This window comes from Psittacula echo, assembly GCF_963264785.1.
Source record: "Psittacula echo genome assembly, chromosome: 2".
Taxonomy (NCBI): Eukaryota; Metazoa; Chordata; class Aves; order Psittaciformes; family Psittacidae; genus Psittacula; species Psittacula echo.
This window is the reverse complement of record NC_137737.1, coordinates 153,282,761-153,304,826: the sequence shown is the minus strand read 5'-3', so window position 1 is coordinate 153,304,826 and position 22,066 is coordinate 153,282,761. Positions and strand designations below refer to the sequence as shown.

Here is a 22,066-nt window from a genome sequence, read left to right as displayed (position 1 = left end):
ACTGCAAGACATGTATGTGGTTATTCTCTGAACAAAAGCTTTCCTGAAGTTACCAGGGTTGGCCAAGAGAAGAGATGGAAGAACTGACAGCTCCGAACTACCTTTAGACAGCACTGTCTGTCTTTATATCTGTGGCACCCACCTGAAAACTGAAGTGAAGGTCCCTTGCCTTCCAAGAAGGGGAGTGTTCCTGGGCAAACCTGCTTTAGCACAATTAATAAACTAGTGCAGGGCAGTGTGCCCTGTACTGCTTTAGGTTGGCTTAATGCCAAAGGCATTTTAATTGTATTTCCAGTTTGATATATTTGCCTATTCTCTAGCTTGGCAGCATTGGAGCCGATGGAGGCCTGGCTCTTTGACATGGTGTATATTCTCTTAGCTTAGTGTTCCGTAAGTGAGCAGTCCATCAAGATACTGCTTTTCCCAATAACTAAGCAAACTTTCCAAGATGTGCAGCAGCTGTAGGTGGCAGAGGTGAGTTTCTCCCTTGGAATTCATGGCTTATAGCTGTCTGTACCCACTGGCATGCAAGAGCCATTTCTGTTTCCCCTCCTCCTTCTGCCTGTGAAGGGAAAGAAATCAGCTGGTTCTCATGGTGCAATGGAGTGTGTTTCCTGCTGGTGTCGGTAGATGCTGTTTGCAGTGTTGCAGTGTGTTACATGGATTTCCTCATCCTTTCACGTCTCTGAAGGAAAGCGATGGAGGTGGTTGTGGGTTTGTGCTTTTGCAGGGCAGTGTGACCCAGTGCTAATAGGGATAGGAAGAATTCCTGAGCAGAACTATTACAAATAATCTGCTTCAGTTCCTGCACCAAAGTTTTCGTTACTGGCTTTCACCTTAGCAGTCACTGACATTTACATCTAAAATCATGATACATATTAATATACTGTTAATGTAATTAACTGACTACCTGAACCGGGAAACTTTTTACTAAATATTGCTAATTTAATACTGAAAACTAAAAGAAAACCAAAACAGAAACAAGGTAAAAAGAAAAAAAATATCTGGAAAGGTGAGCATTGGGGTTTTAGAAACACATGAGATGAATTGAAGTAGCTATTTTAGAGCACAAAAAGTTAGAGGAAAAATGCTCAATAGCTTCAGGGAAAAGGGGATTTGAAACCTAGCGTTACAATATCATAGTAAAAGCTCAAATATATTCAAGATATTGGAGGAAAGAAAGAGAAAATTAGCATGTGCAGGTATTGCTGTATTAAATTTCTTAAGTAATACAAATATAAGATATAGTGTCTCCTATAAATTTAAAAGCTATTTAAATCCTCTTTAAAAGCTTTGAAGTTTTTCCCTTTGTTCCGAGTCAATAGAAGGGAGGTACATTTAGAAGGCATAATAGAAATTAAAATAGAAGGATGAGATAGTAATGAAGGATTCAGTATATTTGAAAGCTTTCAAAGTAATCTTGATGGAATGCAGTATTTTAAGTAAAATATAATTTATGGCAGTTTTTAGCAAAATATACAATAGGTGTGTATTTTCCTTTTTAGATACCTAAAGTGTTTTGGTTCCACGTTCCACACTTCAGAAAACAGCTTATTCATAAAGACGTTCCTCAGCCCATGTCATCCTTAGCCAGGGTAGAGAGGAAAAGGAATAAATGGGCTCTCGCATGTTACCGACTTAGAAGCTGGCTCTCCCTTCTAACCTTACACCAAAGCATCAAAAAAGGTCACTTGGCCCCAAAATAAAGTCTACTTTAGCACAGATCAGCTCCTTCAAACTCAGCATCTATTAAATTGCATGTATCCAAAGTATTTGTGTGCGCGCTTTTAGGGCATGAAGATGACTGCACCTCTGTTAAAGTGAGAGATGTGAACAGATGGTGTGTTTGTCTTTATCCTTATATCGGATTAGTGTACCTTGGATTTTTTTTCCAAGATAGTGTTTTAATACAAATCAGTTGGTGAAGAGCCTCTTACTATAATGTTGATGTTGATTGGGATGTGCTGCCATCTGTTTTTAGTACTCTGCGTTTTGAAAACATCCATCCCTACATCACGTAGACAAATCTCTTGATCTTTAATAGGATCAATAGGGATGTGAAGTTGTTGGTTTGATGTCACCGAACAAACTGGTTTGAACTGATTGGGGTATTTTAGGAGAACCTTTTGGGTATTCACTGTATAGAATTCACACTAATGAAAAATAGCACAGCCTTCTAGAACTAGGAGAGCCTTACTGTGAAGATAATGAGGAATTAAGCCAATTGTTAAACTGACTGTGATTTATGCCAGTAATTAAGGGTATGGTCACCTGTCTTCTCTGAACTATTTTTAGTTGACACTGAGTATGAACTAGACTGGGGTTTCTAGTTCCAGAAGAATTAGCTGTGGATGTCAGTGGGATGTTCAGGTCCAAGGGTCTGGCTTTATCTACCATGAACAGATATTTTTCCCTTTCATGCACAAAGGAGGAAGATCCCAAATCTTGAAAAGCGGGTTCCCTCCTAAGAAAACCTATTCTAGACTTTCAGTGCTGTTACTGGAAGGATCTAACAATAATAATGTGATGATGCAAACTGAGGATGAAATGATTTCTATATAACATGTTCATTAAGAGGTGTGTTACACAATATTGCTTACTGTCATTACTGGTGTTAAGGCTGCCAAACTATCTATTGTCACACTTTATATTGAAAATTATCTAAGTACAGAAGGAAGGTATAATGTGGAAAATATTAATTGCTGTTAGTATTAGTTGCTATTTATTGCTACTGCAAATCTCTTCTGGAGTATTGTATGATAACTATACCAAAAGTATCATATTTTCTGCCAAAAATGAAACTTAGTGGTATTAGTATGACTGATTTAGGAATGTTTATAATGTTGCTTATCTAATTTGGATAATACTAGATTTCAAACATTCAAAGTCCTCATTTTTGTTGTTGTGCAGAATCATTCTGACTTGCCCTAATTTTTTGAAGTCTTTTGTCTTCTTACCAGAAACTTATAATCCTGGTTTTTAGGAAAGAACAGGTTTTTGATTTAATTCAGAATAAGTCTGGTATGTTTTTGCATTTGAAATGATAAAACATCAATGAAATTAAGCTGAACTTGTCAAAGCCTGATTGAAACAGCAACAGGAAAGACTGTACTAATTCTCAGGTTTGAAATTTGGCACTTTGTACCTTGTGCAGTGAAGACTGAGCTCATCTTTGATCTCTGAGCTCTGTTGAGTAAGTCTGTCTCCTGGACAAACCTGACTCAAATCCTATTTAAGAATGACATCCTCACGAATTAGTCTGGTTTGTTTTTTTTCTAGCTGGGCATTATGGGAGTCATAAGCCTGTGTAGGATAGCAGCTTGTCCATATAACCCAATTTCCTACTTGGTCAAAGTAGAAACCATCTACTGTCCTCTGTCTGAGTTGCTGGATTTATCACCCTATTTTGTCTAAAGATGGTGCTGGCTATGGAAGACACAGCTTACATGCTAAATAATGCAGTGAGTATGCAGAGGAATGAATCTTGAAGGGAGTTGTAAAAGCTGGAAACTAGTGTTTCAACGGAGTATAGTTCAGACAGCAGCGATGCTTAGCTTGCCCAGTGTACAAGGAGGGGATGGATTTTGATCCATTGCTGTAATTGTAATTTAAAACTGATGTAGGTGTGTAATTGCAAGGAAAATGGGTGACTTGTGGGATGGTGCTGCCCAGCATTCTTATTTTCAACAAAATGTGTGGTGTATTCTCTGTATTAAATTAAGGAGCTGATATTTAGACCAAATTACTACTTCAGATCTCTGAAGAGCTTTTGGGTTTTGCTCCGTGACAGTGTTCAGAGTTCGTACTTCTGATTTCTGCAGCATAATTTCTAATAGATTTGAATTTAACTTGGGCTTTGTCTCTGGGCATTACTGCACAGAGAAGTCAAGCAAGCTCTGCAGCAGGGTATCTGTCTTGTACAATAAAGGAAGTGTTCTGGTGAAATGCTAAGCCTGGCTTCTAACTATGTACTGTCTTGACTGTTATGTGAGTGTAATGGTTTACAGTTAAACAAGTGTCATAAATAGCTGTTGTTTTGCAATTACCTTTATATATGTTGGCAAAATAATAAATTGCTTATACCCATCTGAAGTTCAAATACAAAAGAAACAAAAAACTCTTCTGTATGTTGTGGATGTTAGTATGACCTAAGCAACATCTAGGTACATAGACATCCGATACATAAAAGATGATACTCGGGGGCATTGATTTGATATTAAAGGTATCCTTAGCTTGAAGTTCATTTAATAGTACAAACTCCTGTTATGTCACATAATACCAGGATGCTGCTTCATGTTTCTCAGATACTCAACACTGCGGTGATTATCTGCTGCTTTATAGCAAACCTTAAACAGCTGGGATTATGCTCAGGTCTATACATAGCAAGCCATAAACACAACAGCCACATGTGTTAGTAGCATTCCTCAATAAAACTAAAATCACAAGGCCCTACAGTGTGATAAGTCTTCATGGCTAATACAGACCACTTAATACTGCTTTCTTTGGGGAATAGTAGTTATTTGCTGAGTCTCCTTCCTAGAAACAGAAGTATTTTATCGTGGCAAATTGCACTTCCGCAAATGTCAACAGTCATAGTTGCAAACTGTTGTTATTTTAGGTGTCATTGCACCAAACGGCTTACTTTTTTCTTCTTCCTTATGCTGCCTTTTAATGAGGTTAAAACCTATTTAACTATTCCTTCAGTGTTTGGTTAGAATAAGCAACTTAAGTGCTTCTGCGGTTTTCTGTGGACTGGAGTGGATGAAAGCCAAATTTACAACGTGGGAGAGAACAGGGTGTATTTGCATTGGAAGTACAGATACCCCCTGGCTGAGGTAGACCCTGGGATGGGGCAGAACCTGTCCTTGATTAGAGCTCTGCTGTAACATGGACATGCCCCTGACAGATCCTTCTCTTCTTTGCCAGGAGCAAGATGTGGAGACTGTGCATGGCTCAGTCCATGTCACCATGTGTGGGACCCCCAGAGGGAACCGGCCAGCTATCCTCACCTATCATGACATCGGGCTGAACCGTAAGTAGACTTTTTAATAGCACGGGTATGGCCTGGTTCCTTTACACTGCTGTTGTAATCAAAGGTTTGGAAGCTGTGATGGTTAGGAAGCCTTTCCCAGGTCCTTGCTTATGTGCATTGCAGCCTGTTAGATGGCATCTAATTCTGCCCTTAGAACAAGTTTAATTCTCAGATTTATTTTTTTTTATCCTCACAAAGTAAGTGGGATGTTTCACTTAAAGAAGCAAAAGATTTCTCCTAGTTCATAGTGACCATGTAGAAAGGCTGTAAAAACATTTTCAGGGGTGGCTGACAGTGGCGTGGCTGAAAGCAACATTGCTGGTGCTTTGTCTTAGGTTCCTGTCTGATAACCAGTCTTATGCTGCTGTGGGTTTATATGAATTGCATGTCAAATTGGGATGATGAAATGAGTGCTGGCATTGTGTCCTTAGCCAGTATTAAGAAAATAACTTTGAAAGGTGTCTTATCTTATGTCATGTCCAAGAATATAATGACCTGATAGCCAGATTTGCTCTCTTTTCACCGGTACTGCTTGCTTCACACGATTTACTGCTTCTTAATCAATTGTCAATACTTATATTTAAAAACACCTGCAGATCTTTAAAGTCTGGTTATTGCTGGGGACATTACTCCTAAGAAAAATCTGTTTTCTTGGCTGTTTTTTGTGGAACTGCCTTTATTTTGGATTTTCAGTGGATAGGAGCAGAGCTTAATCAGGATCCCATCTTTGAATGAGAGTTTGTTCTTTCTACGGTTAAAGTGTATCGTCATGGTGGATAAAATTTTCTCTCCCTTTGAAAGGGGAAGGACCTTTTCCCAAACTTGCATATTCCCCTAAAGCTGATTTTTAGCTAGATGTTTTATATTCTGCAGTTACTGTGCTTGTAAGCTGTAGTGTGAAGACATTCAGAAACACACAGAATATTGAACCGTTTTCTAGGCATCTCAAAGCTGGAGCTACAGAATTCATGCTTTCAAATCCAGGAGGAAAATATGCTAACCCTCTCCCCACATTAATATTGCAGAAATCAAATCACCTCAAAACTGGGAACCTGCAGCACTGAGTGTCCCAGAAGGACGCTTTTGTCTTGAGCTGCCTGCGGCAGCTGATCATGTAATGTTTCTCATGTAATATTTGGGCAAAAGCACAAGTCACGCTCTTGGATACCCTTTTCCTCCATCTGTTTTGACGCAGTCCAAAGAAAAATGACTGGACAAGTAAATGCATAACTTTAAGCCAAAACAAAGTGTGTTGAACACTCCTGGCTGCATTTTATTAGTGTATTAGCTTCGCATAAAGAATAGGTTTTTGACATTTTGAGGTACCAAGCAAACATTCTGGCAGGTACCAAAATAACACAGATAAACCTTATCTGGCCATGATGAAGAAGCTGTACAGGGGTTTTACTTTAAGGAATTAGAGCAAGCTGGCACAGGTTTTCTTGTAGCAAGGCTTTACTGGTCTTTCCTCCTTAGACTACCAGTTTTTCCAGGCTATAATATAGCTCACCCAACTGAACCAACTTTTCATTAACCTGCAGGACATGTTAATAAATGATTTTATTACAGCTGCAAATTTACCATTTCCTCTCAGCTTACTTGTTCCTTATTTTCTTTTCCTTGTCAAGATAAAACTTGCTTCAATCCTCTCTTCAACTTTGAGGACATGCAGGAAATCACCCAGCACTTTGCAGTCTGCCATGTGGATGCCCCAGGTCAGCAGGATGGAGCGCCGTCTTTCCAAGCTGGGTGAGTCGTCAGGGAAACAGCTCTTGCATTCGGAATTATCCTCTCTGTTGAAAAAGAGTCTTGATCTGCAGTTGAATTAAAAGCACTTGCAGCAAACACAGTAGCTGGCTTTTGAACTTCAGTCCTGACACTCTTTCTAAGGTACTGCAGCTCTGGGAGCTCGGTGTTGTGCCATTTCGTGGTAGACTTTGGGGCTGTAATTTGTGTTTTATCTTTAACTATACTGCTTGTAGAGCAGTTCCTTGACAGATGTCTGCATCTGTCAATTTAAATATCGAGTTACCTTGTTTTTTAATGATATCCTCAACACAAATATGAAGCTAAATTGTTAGATAGGCATTAGCCACTATACAATGCCCTTCCTAAATCCATGTTTTCTGTGAAATGGCAGCATGGTAGATCTTGGTATGTAAACTTGACAACCTATCTGGAAAATCCAAGTCTTTGGACAGTGACAAAGTGATGTACCCCCACAGAATATCATAGATAGCTGAGTACTCCTGTATGTGTATCATGTATGATGCTCTAATGCTTGGAAACCTTGTGTGCCATGAGCAGTCTTTGCCGAAATCCTTATCCCATTTAGCTCAAATGTCACAGGTTTGCCTTAAGATGCCCCTGGGATAGAAATAAGCTTGGTTGAGGAAGGGAGCAGCCAAGATGTCAAGGGGAGGGTACAAGGAAAGGAACTGGTTGTTCTATAAGAACTAGGTATTAAGGAGCTTATATGTACCCTCATTGCATGAGCCAGTCTATTTCCCTTCTGAATTGTTAAGCTGCTCTGTTGCTGAGGAGGTCAGAATGGGCCAGATTCTCAGCTAGTGTTAACTGCAATGGCTCAGTTGTCTGAGAGCAGCCTATAGAGATATTTCAGTCCCCTCCTGCCCTCTTTGTATTTGTTTGAATCACAAGCTTTTAAGTGTCTTAACCTTCATGTCCTGAACAAGAGTTAACACTTCTGAGTTGTCAGCTGCACAAGGCAGCCATCATGATCTATGCTAGTAAAGACCACTGCCTAAAAACATGATGGCAGCACAAGAAGTTGTATTACCTCTCCCAGCCCTCCAACTGTGAAACCAGCATGCCCAGGTTTAAAATCATAGCTGTGGTGACACTAGCCTTTGTTGTGATAGGGCTTGTTGTAGGGAAGTTGGACTGGATGGTGTTTGAAGATCCCTTCCAATCCAAACTATGATTCTATGAGGTTTAGGTTCCTAACAAGAAAAATCTAAGAAAATAACTTTAAACTAGTTTTGCAGTGATTTGTGGTTAAGTTTGGTTTCATTTTGGAGGATAAACTAGAAAATCACTAGGTGTAGCCTTGATGGGAAGCCAAGATTTGGATCCATCCTAAGCAGATGTTCTCCAGCTACTTTGGGTGGATTTTTTCCCATGTGCTGCTTAGTTGAGATTTTGCTCATAATTTCCTTCCCTAAAGACTTTGTTTCTGCTCTGCAGAAGACCAGGAGCTGACAGCTGGTTTTATTGAACTTCCTCAGCAGCTTAGTAGCCCTTCCTGCCTTCATTTTCTTCATCTATATTAATAAATCTATTCTCACCTATCCTATGGTAATTTGTGAGCCCATGAAAACATGTATGCCAATTATTTGCCACAGATCTAGATTTGCTTGCTGTAGCCTGTGATTCTGCAACACAGGGAAACTTTGTGGTGGACCCAAGGTATAAATGTGCTGAATGTGGTTGGAAACTTACCTCTGAAGTTCAAAAGTGTTAACTTTTCTTGGAAGAGATTTACTGAGAGGGTGGTGAGGCACTGGAATGGGTTGCCCAGGGAGGTTGTGAATGCTCCATCCTTGGCAGTGTTCAAGGCCAGGTTGGATGAGGCCTTGGGTGACATGGTTTAGTGTGAGGTGTCCCTTCCCATGGCAGGGGGGTTGGAACTGGATGATCTCAAGGTCCTTTCCAACCCTCATGATTCTATGAGATTCTATGAGATTCTATGAGATTCTATGAGATTCTATGAGATTCTATGAGATTCTATGAGATTCTATGAGATTCTATGAGATTCTATGAGATTCTATGAGATTCTATGAGATTCTATGGTCTGTTTTGCTCTCAGCCAGACCAGACATCGGTCATCCTGTAATTCACAGAGACAACCATATGGATTGCACTCCTATTTGTGCTAAATTACTTACTTGTGCTTGCTCCTGATTTAAATTCAGCTCATACAGTCAATAATCTTGTAAGGAGCACATTCGGTATTAAATCTACAGTGACCGCTGTGTCTCTAAACGTACCGGCCTACTCTACTGGAAGTGGTGTATTAACGCCACAACCACATATTTGTTGTAGGTACGTGTATCCCTCCATGGATCAGCTGGCTGAAATGCTCCCTGGAATCCTGAAACAGTTTGGGTGAGTACAGAGTTATTTACTTATTTCCCTCATTCTTCACTCTATGTGGCACACCATCAGAGCAGGGCAGAGCCCCCGAAGCTCCCATCTGGCTCTCTGGTGTTTTGTTTCCTAGAACTAAAGTTGTGTTTGGCTTTTAATTCCTCTGCTATAGATGAATCATTTTGCCTTTGTTTCTGACAGAGCTTATATTTTGGCTGTCTTTGAAATGTCAGTTTATTTTTAAACAGGAAGTAACTTGGACTGAAATCCCATGTGCCTAATTTAGGGGCTTCCTCCAGTACCTTCTATGCATCAGCCTCACAGGGGCAGGGCACAGACAATCTGTTCTTCCCACTGTAACAACCCATGTTTTCCTGTGTGGTTAGCAGGAAAAAAAGCCATGGTCCCATCTAAAGTCACTGCTTTGTTTGTGTGGCTTGAGTGTCTGAGGGGGTCAGTCTGACCTCCTCAAGCCTCTTCTACCAAGTGCAGATGTCAGGGTGCTGATGTTGAAGGACTTTGTGGCAGTGTTCCTCTCTACCTGGAACAAGGTTTGGTGTGTGCTCTCCCTTGGAGCTGTAGCTGCAAAGGTACCTTCACTGAGTGCTCCAGGTACACAATGAAGAGTTCAGGTGGGCACCTCCAAGGGGTTTTGAGACCAAACAGAGAGAAAATCCAGCATTCAGGGTTAGGCAGATGTATAAAACAGTCTGGACTGCGTGTAGGGGTTTTAGTCTCAGACCATCACCCCAATTGTTCAGCTGTAACTGGCTGTTACAGTACCTTGGACCAGTTTACCTTACTAAAGAGATGTATTTTTGAAACACCCAATGTAAGGCACAGGGCTGTCAGTTCTGCTCTTGCACTGAAAAATCCCTGCTACCATAATGTCATTACCTTGAAAATCAATTAAACTGCAGTGTACTTATAAAGCCTTGATTTAATATTGCTAATGAGAATGAAAACTGTCCTCAGGTGTTTTCCTAAAAGCCATTGTATAACCTGTTTTTCTGAGTGGTTTTGCCTACTCTTCCCTTCCATGTATTTTCTAGGACCTTGAAGGCAATGCTTTAAACCCAATTTCAGTTAATGCAAATATTTGGTTTGTCTCTGCCCTGTTTGGTTATGAAGTTTAAACTTAATCAGTGCAGTGGCTGGATAGCAAGAGAGGTTCCCCTGCCAGCCCCCTGTTAGAGAGGAATCAGTGTCCCAGCTGGATAGAAGGCAGGGGGAGCAGGGAGAGGGGAGCTTTGTATTTAGGTTGCAGATTTAGGACTGTATCTTACAAGCTTTTCTGGCAGAGACCTTTTCCTTCAGGATCAGAACAATGCTATGGTTGCTGAGTATATTTACTTAAAGATAAGTGAGAATTGCTGCTGCCCTGCACTGTGTGAGAACCAGTGTCCTATAAACCTACTGAAAACAAACTAGCTGCTGCATCAAGTTCCTTAGTGGGGCTGGTGGCACTGCTGAGGGTCCATGGTGAGCCTGAGCTGCAGCCCACCCTCCTGTAGATACCCTCTGGCATGTGAAAGAGGAAGGCTGCTGATGTGGGTTTATTTTTGGTGCTTAGTCATTTGTCTCTTCTGGTTTATTGCTGTGCAGGCTGAAGACCGTTATAGGAATGGGAACTGGAGCCGGTGCTTACATCTTAACCAGATTTGCTGTAAGTTTTGTGGAGCTTCCTTGAAGCCTCAAACCCAATTTCCCTGACACGTTGCTGCCCCTGTAGCGTGCACAGAGAATTCCTGCTCTGCTGTGCCCATTTAAGTAAGCAGTCAGGCTTTTAAGTGAAATACCACAATCTGTGGGATAGCTAAGCCAGAAGACCTAGATTTTTCCATTTTAAGGCCTGGGCTCTACCCAGTTAATTTGCAGAAGGTTTTTTTAATGGGAGTTCTCTATTTAAACTGAGGGTGGAGAAGAAGTTAAGTCTTAATGTTCTCCAGCTGCTCAGTTGAATTGCTTTAATGAAAAAATCTTTTTTTTCCATACATATGCTTGTTTTGGGCAAGATCAAACCGGACCCCAGGAGATAATTTGCTAATTTAGGTTTTCTGCTGACTGTCAAAGGATATGCGATGAATCTTAAATCTCTCTTTTCTTTTGCAGTTAAACCACGCAGAGATGGTGGAGGGATTAGTTCTCATTAATGTAAACCCTTGTGCCGAAGGTTGGATGGACTGGGCAGCAACAAAGGTAAACATTTTTAAGTTAGGAGAATAAATCATTCTATGAGCCTGTCAAGCATGGGCAAGCTTGTATGTTAAGACATAGCTGCAGGTACAAAATATCCCAAGCTGAATTCCTTTGGGGTTTATTCTTTCATTTACAAACATACCTACTGCAGAGCTAGTGGTAAAAAAAGGTACTTTGTGAAAGAGATACCCATGGTACAATGGGTATAGACAGCTCTTAAGAGCTAGTAACTGCTGGGGAAAATGTAGTTTAACCTGTACACAGGGTAGTTCTAGAAACAACATACTTGCAAGTGAACTGTGAGCATAGTAGAACATTCAGTTCTTTCTTGTCCATAGTTTGTTAACCAGCACAGTCCAAAATGGGAACTAGAGCACAGAAAAATGTTTAGAACAACATCTTGATGCCAAAAAGCCTCAGAAAAGGTCATTAGCTACGGTAACCGTGGACAGAATGTCTGTACAGCCTGAATTATAAGTGAAAGTTCACACATAAAGAAGCTCCTGTTAACTGTATGTTTTTTGTAGTTGTAAGAGATTTCAATGTGGGGAAACAGGTGCTGAGAGCTGGTTTCAACAATCTTCCTGGAGCCAGTATATATAAGTATAAATATTACATGTCACTCAGATTTAACCTGTTAAGACATTTTTCAGGGTAAGCTGATGGAAGGCATTTTGTATCATTCAGGGTCATGTTTTTGATATAAACACTGAGAAGTACAAAAATGCATGTGTCGTCTTTTAACCACATGTAGACAACCCACTGTAAGTGTCTAGGGTGACATTAAATGTAATGACAACCTTATAACACTAGGAGAAATTGGGATGTAACATTCTTTAAAGGCTTAGTTACTATTTTTTAAAGAAATAACTTTGCATACCTGTTTATTTTGGTGAGTTTCATCTAGAAGTGTATTTAGTACCTCACCTACACTGAGATGTACCAGTCTCATTGGCCCATTTTGATTATCTCACCCAATGTCTCACCATAATTAAATTCTTCCATATCTGTGCCTCTGCTTTCCATCTCTTTTAAGTATTGCTGACTTTAGGAATACAGCAGGTGCCCTGTATCCTTACAAAGCAAGAGCACATACTCTGGGACATGAGCTTTAGGTACCGAAAGTGCATTGTCAGTGTGAGCTGTTAGGGAGGAGATTGGGCAGTGAGGTGAAATGACACCCATCTGGCTGGCTTGCTTGGTGGTCTTGCGGGGAGTGGTTTCAGGTGTATACCTATGCCACTAGTAATGTGTCCCTATATAACTAATGGGTTTTAGCTGACTTCAGGGAAAAAATACCAATCCAAGATATGGTACATATAAGGACAGCAGAGAAATATCCCTTGGTCTACTTACGGGTGATTGAATGGTTTCAGTTCCTCACGGACTGTTTTAACATCAGATACTTAGATAATCTTGCTGTTCAGATTTCAGGTTGGACAAATGCTTTACCAGACATGGTCATTTCACATCTTTTTGGAAAGGTAAGGATGTTCAAAAGATTGCTCTGATGTATTTGGTCATCTGTATGTACCTCCTGGGGCTGGTAGGAGGGGAGAAACCTTCACTTAAACAACAAAGTACGAAGTTAAACTGTGATATAGGATTCATACTTGTGCTCCAAGTGTTTTGGAGGTGGTATTCTGCCTTGGAGCTTGCTGTGTTCTGATGACTTAAGTGCATCTCAGTGATGACATTCCTATTAGGTTGTCTGTCTTTAGATAGCCAACACTTAAATATGGGCATAAGCATCATATGTGCCATGTTCTGACTGTAATGTACTTGTAACTCTGAGAAAGCTGGTTATTAGTACTAATGGTGCTCTTTGGTTCAAGCCTACTTTAATGGAAAGTTCTATACTCAGGCTATTCTGCTGTGCTTGAAACTGTCAGTAAATACAATGGAAAACTCCATTCCAGCAGAAAAAGGAATTAATCTAAAGACTTGAGAACCAAACTGTTTGAAAATGTTAGTGATTGAAGTCCTTGAAGCTCAGTTATTTACTATTGTGAAACCGAGTTCCACATCACATGTGTTTGTAAGCTTTCAACATCTGCTTTACTCTGGAAGCATCTATTGAGCTTTTTACCCTGTTTTAAAACCTCATACTTGTCTGACTGTAACCATCTGCACCTCAACTGCATGTTTTGAAATTGTAAGATCTTGACATTACAACATACTGAAGTTTTAAAGCGAAAGTGTGGTATTGCAGTTGGAGGCTAATATTAATCCTGGGTGACACCACTGGCTGTTAAAAGTTGTCCTGTCTCTAAAGGTGCACTCCTGCTGTGTAGATATGATTATGATACATGACTGCTGTGCTATGTCTTTAGATCCTTTCAGAAAATAACCCCTATTCTGAACCCTTCTATCTCCACTGTAGGAAGAGATTCACAGCAACCATGACCTGATCCATACTTACCGTCAGCATATTATTAATGACATGAATCAAACCAACCTTCATCTCTTTGTCAACTCTTACAACAGGTAAATGCATTTACCTGACTTCTCTTAGAGCCAGTGTTACTTGTGTGGTGGAGTTACTTATGTTCCCCCAGTATAAAGTTCTGCTTGACAGTGCCTTCAGGGATCTCAGGTGGTTTGCTTATGGGAAAAGGACTTTATGCATCCCTGGGGAGAAAACTGGGTACACTGGGACTAAACAAAGACTTTTATACTTCATTCTAAGAGTGGTTCTCCATCAGTTGTGGAGGCCACAAGAAGTATCAGATTAAATTAATATATGTGAATGTATGTACTCTTTCTAAACCAGAATAATATGAAAATATCTAGAATTTCAATGTATAAAGAACCTTTGTCCTCTCCATTTCTTTCAGTCGGCGAGACCTAGAGATTGAACGTCCTGTTCCTGGAATAAATGTTGTCACCCTTCAGTAAGTATTTTATTTGGTACCAGTTCACCTGTACATGATGTTAACTAAGAGTTATGATCACTGAGTGTATTGCATATGCATTGCAGAGCTGTAGCTGATGTGCTTATGTGCTAGAAAAAGGTCTTGTAACTTCGTGTGGGAGATGTTGCTGCAGGACAGAGACCACCATTAGGAAGATTTCCCTGCTTCAAACTTCACAATCATATTAGCTGAAATGGAAAGCTAAGTAGCTTCTGTCACAGTGTATCTGCAAACTTAGTCAGTATTTGTAATGTAGATGGACTTAGCTTCATCCAGAAATGTATTGAAGTTAATGGAAACGGTAGGTCTGAAGGCACTTGAGCTGTGCCTGTATAACCAAAAAACCAGAACCCAAAACTATTTAAAAAACCCAAATAAAAACATTCAGAAAGATGGAGCAGGCATGAGAATGACTGTCTGGCAGATCTTCCGCTAATGGCTTTTCACTTACGCTGCAGTTTGTGCAACATAACAGTTGAGTCATTTGCTGCTCAGCTGCTGTTTACACACCGGAGACTTTGAGACTGCTCCTCTGTCAATTTGGTTGAAATAGGGTGGACAGGTCCAACAGTTGGAGCTCAGGGGCCTGGGGAGGTAGGGATGAGACTTTAATGCTGATCCCTGCATTCAGTTTCATATAAAACTAGGTGTAAGAGCACTGGAAAGGGCTGGTCACTACAAAATATGGGGAAAGGGACAGCTTCTCAGGCAAGATATCAATGCATGTCAGTAGATGTGGATCTAATACAGTGGATTTAATGTATATCTAAGGTGTCTGGAATACAAAGAAAATCACTTTCACAGTTAACTTTCTCATTCTCCCAGTGACACAAAATGCAGCTTAGGGCAATTCCAGGCTGGATCACAGCAATAACACTGCTTCCATGTGCTTCCCTGCAGATGCCCTGTTCTCCTGGTGGTTGGCGACAGCTCCCCGGCGGTGGATGCTGTGGTGCGTACCTCGAGCCATCAATCCAGCCCAGCTGGCTCTCCTCTTCCAGACCATGGGACAGCTGCCATTAATTCCTTGCTGTTTATCCTCTATGTCTGTGCAGTTATTTAATAGATCCTGTGTTAGGAACAATCGCCACAGCAGTTACAGTGAACTGCAAATATTTTCCTTCAAGAGGAATCTGCTGCTGGTGTTTTAGCTTGTTCTGTGCTGTTGGAGCGATGCCTGGGTCACTATGGAAGTGAAGAGCTTCTTTTTTTTGACCATTATAACTTGCCCCAGATGACTGGATGACTTTAATGGGCATGACCAGTCTGCTGGCCGGTGGCCATATGGCTGCTCACCACTTGGGATGCTACCAGATGACCCCAGATCGCAAGATAAACAACACTTGTTGCCACTGGAGTCACAGAAACAGATAGAAAAAATCCCCAGTTCCCAACTAATGGGTTTGTTTGTACATGGAAACATGAACTGCCCTACTTGGGTTTAAAGATGTGTATATGTATACGTCGAGTCTTTATAAAGAAGCCTAAGATAATCAATTGCATCTGTATTAAGATATAAAACAAGATATTTAATCTGTTTTTATCTAGCAGTTCATAATTAGAATCCTGTGTATAATGCCTATGCTGCTGTTCTTTAACACAGGTTGAATGCAACTCAAAGCTGGACCCAACAAGGACCACACTTCTGAAGGTAATAATAGAAGTGTTGGTTTTGGTTTATTTGTTTTAATAAACATTCTCCTGATTTAAAATCAGCTGGATTAACTGAAAAAGCAGAACCAGAGCAGTATACTGCAGCACAGACAATGGTGAGAATCTAGTTCTGATGTGGAAAGGTGGTTCCTTTAGGGTTAAGAGTATTTTGGTGGGATAAATGAGACTAGAGGCTTCTTGTCAAGGTTCATAACAGGGAATTTCTCAGCTCCTCCATTTTAAACCAGTAGGGGTGAGACTTAAAATGCTCAGTATTTCACATACCCATAATGAATTTGACTGAGCTGACACAGTTGATCTCAAGGTAACTTGAAAGATTTGAAAAAGCCATCAGCAAAGCGGAAGTGCAAACCAACTCGATCCGTTCCTGTGCTTGCCTATCCCTCAGTGGTAATGTTGGATGAATAGACAGCTGATCCATCAGCCACAGTTTTGCTGTCCTGCCTTTTATGGGGGCACAGTCCAGGACATCTTACTGTTGAAATGATTCTTCTTTTCCAAAAACTTGATAAAATACACTTCCAAACAGCAAAACATCATGTGAAGGCTTTGGCATTCAGAGTATGGGTGCAATCTTCAGCTCGTTACTGATGAAGTAAAATGGAATGAGTGTAATGGCAAGGAAATGGAAACAAGTTTGGTCATGCTTCTGCTGGGAACTTTTACTGCATCTCTTTATTGAACTGGTCAGTGAAAATTACAGTAAACAGTTAGAAATGCTTTTTCCTCCTAACACTGAGGATTTACACTGCTGACCTACTGTGTGGGCATGACAGACTCACCCTAAGGGAAAGCCTGTCACTGTTTCGGATCCTTTGTCAATGGCCAGCTTTTGCTCAGTCCAGGGATGCAGCTGATACTGGATCCTGCTACGGGCCTGTTTTGCTTCTAACTAATCCTAGATAGGATTTGGGGTTTCCTGTAATTTACAACTCGACTGTTTTCAGCTTGGAACAGCACTGTTTTTGTTGGGTTGACTTCGAGGGGTGGAGTGGCAGGAAAAGTGAAGTGCTCCAAAAATACTGCATGCACTCAAGATAGCTTTTTCTAATTTGGCTTTCCCTGCTTCCCTTGGCAAGTCAGGCTGATGCTTGCCAGCCACAATCTCAGCAAATCCTTTCTCCCTCTCACCTCTGAGACTTAGGTGTTTGTTCTCTCTCCGCTGTTTGTTATTCAGGTCAATACCAAGTCACGTTATTGTAGTTCAGAGCTGAACTTGCAACCAGGACTAACAGGATGGTTTCTAAGAAACTAGTGATCACTGCCTAGCAAAAAGTATTTATTTGCTTTGCCTGAGGATCAAGACACTTCAGGGTTTTCTGGTGCAGTTGTAGCTTTTAGAAACATTTAAGTGCTTACTTCATTGTGTACATCTACACGTTACACAACAAAAGGAAATGTTGTGGTTTTTTTCTCCTAAATAGCTAAACCGGTCATTTTAATGCATTCTGAGCATAAATGAGTTCCTTTGGTATTATGCTAACTGGCTGTTCTCATCCCTGTTTCAGATGGCTGACTGTGGTGGGCTCCCTCAAGTTTCCCAGGTAGGAATTTGGACGTAATTCCTACTAATCCTGTTCTGCAGCATGTCAGACTGCAACAAATGGGTGTTTTTTTGTAGGGTACTTTCTGTTCCCAAATGTCAGCCAAAAGGATGGTTATGATTTCACGAGTAATGATGTCAGTCAGTCATCTGAGCTTTCTTTTTTCTTTAAGGAGCAATGAGGCATAAAGTTAAGATTGGGAGGGGATATTATTTCCATTAATTATGTCTTAACCAAGTAAAGGTCTGAGGTGGGAATGCAGAGGTATTATTTTATGCCTGTCTACTAAGATAACATGGGTTAAGGCTGGAGCACTAGTGTTTTAGAAAGATGGTCTTATTTGGGCTATTTATAGTATAGATCAGGAAAGTGGGAGGCAAGAAATAACAATGCTATGTTCTTGCATACACTGACTTGGCTTGATTGAGAATGAACTGGAGCTTCTGAAATGTATTTAGGCATAAATTCCAAGACTGCTAATAAAAGCAGGCTGGGAAAGTTAAAACTTACCTGTGCTCGAGTGTTGCCTCACTAAATGAGCTGACCTGTAAATCAGCTTTAGTAGGTGATGTACCATCTAGACAGATTTCTAAGCAACATAATGTGGTGTTCATGAACTTAAGGAAAAAAATGAACTTGTAATTACCCATGCTGAGAAGTTCTTGTACAGATAGTGTGTGCTCCAACAATGGGAGTGGGGGGGAAAGGCTTTTTAAAAGCCACACAGTATGTATTGCTTCTGTTATACAGAGTCCATCTTTGCACTGATTCAGATAGAATATACCTCAGTTCAAGAAGGACAGGGAACTGCTAGAGAGAGTCCAACGCAGGACAACAAAGATGATTAAGGGAGTGGAGCATCTCCCTTATGAGGGAAGGCTGAGGAAGCCGGGTCTCTATAGTTTGGAGAAGAGGAGACTGCGGGGGGACCTTATTAGTGTATATAATTATATAAAGGGTGAGTGTCACGAGGATGGAGCCAGGCTCTTCTCAGTGGCAAACAATGATAGGACAAGGGGTAATGGGTACAAACTGGAACACAAGAGGTTCCACTTAAACTTGAGAAGAAACTTCTTCTCAGTGAGGGTGACAGAACACTGGAACAGGCTGCCCAGGGGGGTTGTGGAGTCTCCTTCTCTGGAGACATTCAAAACCTGCCTGGACGCCTTCCTGTGTAACCTCATCTAGGTGTTCCTGCTCCGGCAGGGGGATTGGACTAGATGATCTTTTGAGGTCCCTTCCAGTTCCTGATATTCTGTGATTCTGTGTGATACCAAAAGTCCAGGTCATATTGGCATGCACAATGATTGAGACTGTGAGGGTTATTTGGCCACTCTGTCAGCAGCAGAGAAAATAGTGAGTGCCTCATTGCAAGAATGTCAGTCATAGTCAGTTGTGCTTACATCTTCCTGCTGAGGTTTTTTTTGTCCTATAAACGTAACTATCATCTCTGACCAGCTGAATATGTGCCCTTTATAGAAGTCATTTTACTTTAGGTCACCTACCTCACTAACAGCACGAGCAAAGCTTGAGCCGGGCTTAGACCACTTGTAATTACTTCTCTGGAAAACTCATTCTCAAATGCATGTGTCCATTTGGTAAAGTAATGGGGCAGGGGAGCAGACCAGGGAGGGGAATGGTGGAATTCTATCACAACAATGAAATTTTCATACATTCATTAGAACCCAGAGAATATTTGAGATGTACCTGTTAAGACAGGGCATCTGTAACATTGTAATGTACTCAGTGCTCAGCAAGTTAATTACAATAATACTCTCTTCTTTTGCAGCCTGCCAAGCTTGCAGAAGCTTTCAAATACTTTGTTCAGGGAATGGGATACAGTAAGTATTGGTGTTATTATGGAATCATTCACCTGGCTATCAAAGTTTGTTGGGCATGTAAGCACCCAGAGAGTCTTCTGATGCTAGATGTGTGATCTTTTCCTAGTTGGATATGCATTTGCAAGGGGAAAAAAAACACGTGATGTTTCAGACCAAATAATGTTACTACATGTTAGAGACCTTTGTAGACATCTTAAACCCACAATTTCCTTCTTGACATTTTGAAGGTTGATATTTGTAATAGTGTCTCATCATTGCATCGAGGGTTTGGTTCATATACTGAGCATAACATTGAAACCTCATTAGTTGATAGACTTATTTGATTTGTAGCTGTTTGTCCTTCATGTATGTGCTTCTAATGACTGCTCTTGCATAGATGCATTGCCAGCTTGGGCTGCCAGTAAAGTTAAAGCATATGAAAGTAATGGGAGGTCTGATGAGTGTCTTTAGTTTTCCCCTGGATTGTTGCAGCCACAGCAACATACAAGACATTCATTTGTCTTGAGTTCCTCAGCCCGGGCCACTAATTGTGCTTTAGTAATTTGGGCTCCTTACCTGTATGCCTGGAGCAGTGATGGTACGTGAAGCTACCATGAAAAGTTTATTTTTAACCATGAAGGCTTCTCCAAAGGTGGTTAAGGCTGGAGAGGAAGGCAAGGGCTTCCTTCCAAACCCATGAGGCAATGCATTAATGAAAGATTGTTCTTCCAGTCCCCTCTGCTAGCATGACCAGGCTGATGAGGTCCCGCACCGCTTCTGGCTCCAGCGTAACCTCTTTGGAAGGACAGAGGAGCCGGTCTCACACGGGAGAAGGCACACGGAGCCGGTCTCACACTGGGGAGGGAACAAGGAGCCGATCCCACACTGGGGATGGTGCCAGGAACCGCTCCCACACAGACACACGCATCGAGCTGACGCCGAACTCTGCAAGCAATGCTGAACAATCAAGCCCCAAGTCCATGGAAGTGTCCTGTTAGATGGCTGTGGGAGGTTGAAACTGGTCACAGTGTGGAAAAAGTAACGGATGCCCCCTGTGTATCACGAAAACATAACTGGTATTAATCTCAAGCTATTCTGTAGGCTGAACTCTGTTCAGCAGGGTCTGACAGGGACCAAAGAAAAGAAGCATCTCATTTGCTCTGTCGTTATTCTTCTAACTCAGACAGTTGCTGCTATTGTGCCCTCCTTCAATGGATGCCAAATTCTAAAGGATACTTGCCAAAAGCTGATGTGGTTGTGAACACTTCAGAGTCAAATCAGACTTGCTTAATACCCTCCTTTTAAAATCAAAGCTGTTACATGTCCCTTTATCTCTTAATCTCTTGAAGTAAACTGGCACAATTTGAGATGAGTTTCAAAGAGGGGGAGAGGAAGAAAAAAGATCACTATTATGGATGGCTTTTAAAAAAGGAGATGAAACAAATGTGTTATGGCCTCATGTTGAAGCTGGAGTTGAATTCATTGTATATAGCTTGACTTCAAATGATAAAGAAGTTAATGTATCATGCATTTATAGGCCTTCTAATTCCTTAGTATTCAAGCCTGTTTTCCTATGTACAATAATATGCTACTAAAATAGGTGATTTAATGTGACTTTGAGATGAACTAAATCTAAGCTTTTTTTATTTCACTTTTTTGAGATTTAGTTCCAGTCTTCCTTTTCCTCCCCCCCCCCCAGACCCTAAAAAACGCTTAGCCAAATGAGGACAGGATTTAAATCTGATAAGCAAGGTGGCATCTCCTGTTTGCATTCTTGGGCCAAAGGATTTACTGTACCACAAAAGCTGGTGTAGTTGTAACAAGTAGGGTAGCTGTAGATGCCAACAAAGCAGAAACAGCTTGATTTTTTTCTTTCAGACAGTTTCTTGTCTTTGCAGCTCAAGTTTTTGTGTCCAGCACAATTGTGATGAATTCGGAATTCTTAAGCAAAGCCAGATCCAGCTGTTCTTTGTCAGGAGAGATGAATAACTGTGGGATGGCGTGTAATTAGATACTGTACATTCAACTGCTACTAATTGCTAAATTTGGAACTCTGAGATCTCACTGGTGCTGAGGAGTGCATTGCACAAAGTGGTGGAGCGGCAGCACTGTATCTGTGAAATACAGTGTTTAATGACTGCCTAAATGTAATGAGCTTCTGGTTCTATATACAGCCTCGTGATTCCTTGGGTTACTTTGATGCTAGCGGCTTAATACCTTTCCGCCAGTCAGGTTTTCACAGTTGGGTGTTCTTAAGCTTGTCCTTCCATAGGCAGTGGGACAGGGTTTCCCGCGCTCCAGTGCATACCTGCTGCATTGCAGTCCTCACACAAACAAGAAAACTCAAATGCCGAGCAGTTAAATAGCAAATGTTAATACTTTTGGATTGCTTGTTCAGAAGAACGCAGTCTAGGTTACTTTATATTGACTAACTTCAGCTCTTGTGTAGAATATCTGTAACAGCTTGTGGGAAGAACAGTCAATTTCCAGAAAGAATAAAGCTATTGTGTAAAGTCTATCAAGAAAAGTTTCTTAATGAAGTATTTGTATTTATTTCAAGAAAAATAAATTTGTAACTTTGCAGTGTCTGGTGTCTTCATGTTTTGCTAGGGGTACAATAATCAAGTATACTCTGTATAAAAGTGTATTGTGCTGTGGTTTAACCCCAGCCAGCAACAGCAACTGATCCTGGGCTGCATCAAAAGGAGTGTGACCAGCAGGTCAAAGGAGGTGATCCTGCCCCTCTGCTCTCATGAGACCTCACTTGGAGCA

At 41.0% G+C, this 22,066-nt stretch overlaps 1 protein-coding gene across 1 annotated transcript; it reads left to right on the top strand.

Moving 5' to 3' along the window:
- The first annotated feature begins 4,725 nt into the window (after positions 1-4,725).
- On the top strand, positions 4,726-21,390 carry NDRG1 (N-myc downstream regulated 1). The gene is made up of 14 exons (XM_080610859.1): positions 4,726-4,835; positions 4,927-5,032; positions 6,661-6,781; positions 9,098-9,160; positions 10,748-10,808; positions 11,255-11,341; positions 12,769-12,825; positions 13,725-13,828; positions 14,179-14,235; positions 15,157-15,208; positions 15,860-15,907; positions 17,439-17,474; positions 19,264-19,315; positions 20,027-21,390. Exons 2-14 carry the CDS (start codon positions 4,969-4,971, stop codon positions 20,290-20,292), a joined length of 1,068 nt encoding a protein of 355 aa, XP_080466985.1. The 5' UTR covers positions 4,726-4,835; positions 4,927-4,968; the 3' UTR covers positions 20,293-21,390.
- Positions 21,391-22,066: the final 676 nt, after the last annotated feature.